This window comes from Octodon degus, unplaced genomic scaffold (genome assembly GCF_000260255.1).
Source record: "Octodon degus isolate 3935 unplaced genomic scaffold, OctDeg1.0 scaffold00023, whole genome shotgun sequence".
Taxonomy (NCBI): Eukaryota; Metazoa; Chordata; class Mammalia; order Rodentia; family Octodontidae; genus Octodon; species Octodon degus.
In genome coordinates, this window is record NW_004524599.1 from 20069535 (window position 1) to 20073008 (window position 3474).

The window sequence follows — 3474 nt, forward strand, 5'->3', positions numbered from 1 at the left end:
TTAAAGAGCAGAATATATTTATCAGGGAAAGAAAGCTCCTTAGAGGTGGGGAAAAGCCAGGTATACTTTCCAGAGGAGGAGGGCTTCTCAGGCTAGGTAGAATCACAGCTAGCATCTGAAGCAGCCTTGGGATTCCACAGAGACTGCTCTCCAGGGTTTGGCAGTCTGGGTCTGGTTCTCTCAGTTCTCACCTTCATACCCCAGCAATCAGACTCTGGTGGGTAGGCTGGACACCTAAGATGGGTCAGTCCAGGGTGGTAGCCTTTCCCTTAGTTGCCAGTGAGCTGAGGCCTTACTAGTAAGTGAGATAGGCTTCAGTTCTTTTGCTTCAGTTAATTTAATTCATTCAATAAGCTTTTTTGAGTTAGTATGTGCCAAGTATGATTGTCAGGGAATAAAATACAAAGGTCTAGCTTTTTAAGGAGACTAGATTTTAGGATGAAAAAGATAATAGTAAGCATAAAAAATAAGGTGGTATACACAGCAGCATCAGTATGTTAGAAGGTGATACATGCTATGGCATACAGAAAAAATAGAAGAAGACAAGGTAAGAGTGCAGCAGGGCCAGGTCAAGTGGTACATGCTATGTCCCAGATACTAAAGGGGCTAAAGCAAGGAGGTCAATTGAACCCAGGAGTTTGAGCCCAACCTGGGCAACATTGACCCTATCCAAGGAAAACAACAGTACAGTGGATGAGGCACAGAAATTGTGGTAAGAAATCAAGGAATAAAGATGGACTTCGCTGAACAAATACAGAAGACTTCAGGGGCGTACAAGGATGAGCCCTGTTCTTAACCGAGATGACAGCTTCCAAGAAGGGAGAAGCCAGAGCACAGTCTGGGATTTGGAAGTCATGAAGTCCAGCCAGAAGCACCTGGAGTAGTAGAAACTTAGTTTGTGTTTCATAAGTGAATGAGTGGAGCAACTTTCCTAGGAGAGTATCCCTGTCTGAGAAGTATTTCTCTCCAGATCACATCCATGTAGGGATGACCAAACTACATTTAGCTAGGAAGGCAGACTGGGGTAGGTGCTCACATCTTTCTGTGGCTAGACTCTTCTCCATTCTGTGACCCATTGTCCTCTTCTGGACTTAGAGAACAAAAAAATATTCACTTTGTCTTTTTTGTTTGTTTCAGATGAAATGACTGAGATTAAAGACAGAGAGTTGGTGCTAGGGAAAGACTGTCTACAGGGAGTGGAATCAAGTGGGAAAACGTCTCATCATCTGCCCTGGGCAATGTCACAGCAGAACCCCAGACATGGAGAAGTTGGTGAGCGTAAGGATGGAGTGGAGAGGCAGTGGGGAAGCCACTTGGCAGGTGGGCAGCATCAATGTGGGGAATGTGGAAAGAGCTTTGCTCAGAGCTCAGGGCTCACTCGACACCAGAGAACTCACACTGGAGAAAGACCCTACGAGTGTAATGAGTGTGGGAAAACCTTCAGTCGCAGTTCTGGGCTCTTTAATCACCGAGGAATCCACAATATACAGAAGCGGTACCACTGTAAAGAGTGTGGAAAGGCCTTCAGTCAGAGCGCAGGTCTGATCCAGCATCAAAGAATCCACAAGGGAGAGAAGCCCTATCAGTGCAGCCAGTGTGATAAAAGGTACAGTCGCCGTTCATTTCTCATTGAGCATCAGAGAAGTCACACGGGGGAGCGACCTCACCAGTGCCTGGAATGTGGGAAAAGCTTTAATCGCCACTGCAACCTCATCCGACATCAGAAGATCCACTTGGTGGCAGTGCTGAGCCAGAATTTGCTGTGAATGCTTTCGCCAAATCTCTGACTAGGTTCTAAGGGCGTAGGATAGGACCAGAAAATGCCTCTTTCTTCCCATCTCTACTAAGCACATTTGCAGCTGATAACTGACTTATGGCCCAGCAGCTTCCAACAAGGGAATTCTGTGTTTTTGAAGCTGCTGCTTTTCCTTTTGTTGGCCACTTTCCTGTTCTCATGACCTCTGTCCTTATCTCAGCTATGAAATAACTGACACTGATAAAGTCGACATCCTTGGAAAATCTGATCTGTGTGTTGAATTTCTAAAGACAACTTAGGGTTCTGTTGGTGTTTTATAATAAATTGGTCTTTGGTGTTCCCATGACCCCTGCCTATGTTGTGGACACCTTTGGCTCCTACTGCTTCTCTCAGATCCCAGCAGACCCTGCCTTGCAGGAGTGGCCAGTGCCACTGCATACCTTACTACAGAAGGCATCTGTTTACTCAAACCGTGGTGGCTCTTGCAATAACCAGGCAGGAAAAGAGTTCTGTCGCTATCCCATGTTATAGACAAGGAATCTAAATCCAAGAGAAGCCAAGCATCAGAAGCAAAGCTTGAAACTTAGTATTTTATTTTCAGTAGCCTTTATATTTTGACATAATTTTAGACATAAAAAGTTGCAAAGGTGCGAGTTATATACTCCTCACCCGGATGCTGATGTTATTTCGTGTCTCGTCTGTGTAGCTAAGCGGTTGGCTTCCCACATCAGCCTCTGAGATGCCACTCTTCCTACTGGCACTGTCATCATTCTCATGTGAGCTGAGTCACCTGAAAATCTCTTCACGCTTTTATATCACACCTTTAGTGTTATATAAAATCACCAGTATCCCCAATACTAGTATATCCAAGAATTGAATCACAGTCCAGATTAATTTGCTATGCAAGCTGTTAGGAACCTGAATCTTTCTCTTTGCTTGGTTTTAGGCCTGAAGAAAAAAATTTCTTGCTGTTTTTTTGTTTTTGTTTTTCGAGCTTCATGGTTGGTTTTAGCCAAACTTTTTTAAAATTTATTTATTTATTACATTTTTTTTTTTTCCCAGAACCGGGGATTGAACTCAGGCCCTTGCACTTGCCAGGCAAGCGCTTATTCTACTGAGCTATCTCCCTGGCCCCAAACTTTTTATTTAGTATTCTATAGTTGTTTAACTCACACTTAAGGGGACTTGCCGGATAGCTCGGTTGTTTAAAGCGCCACTTGGGCAAATGGATTCAGGCACAGGGGACTGTGGTTCAATCCCCAGCTCCACAAGCCCAACCAGACCAAAACTAACCAAAAAAAAAAATCCTTCTCTAACACACACTTAAATGGTCTTACTGGGGAAGGAAATGTCAAAAAGGCAAATTACAGCCAACATTATGCATTTGTTTTTGGGTTTACTGGGTGAATAGCACTTTCTTTACATAGCTATCTGATCTGAGGTCTTTTCAAACTGAGAACATGAAGATTTCAGCAGGAAGACACCCTTAAATCCTAACAGTAGCATACCCCAACCACCCTCTTAATAGCTAGCTTGTCTGTACAGGTAAAATGATTCATCTCTCAGTGGAGATTAATGTACATCTAGATGTCTAGGTGTTTGTGGAAGAGCTCAGAATTGCTTGCCTTGTTTACTGGGGAAAAAATCAGGAAGTGGCTTTTAGGGACACTTACTTGGAAAATTACAACTCTAGTACAACAAATCAAGCTTTACACACC

The 3474-nt window shown here is 43.6% G+C and overlaps 1 protein-coding gene across 1 annotated transcript in view; it reads left to right on the top strand.

The window, feature by feature from the left end:
* Zscan9 (zinc finger and SCAN domain containing 9) overlaps positions 1-2196 on the top strand; it is a 17276-nt gene extending 15080 nt beyond the window's left edge. Inside the window, exon 5 of the mRNA XM_023712063.1 lies at positions 1138-2196. Coding sequence (XP_023567831.1) covers positions 1138-1766 — 629 coding nt within the window. The 3' untranslated portion in view covers positions 1767-2196. The remainder of the gene's footprint in view (positions 1-1137) is intronic.
* The last annotated feature ends 1278 nt before the right edge of the window (positions 2197-3474 follow it).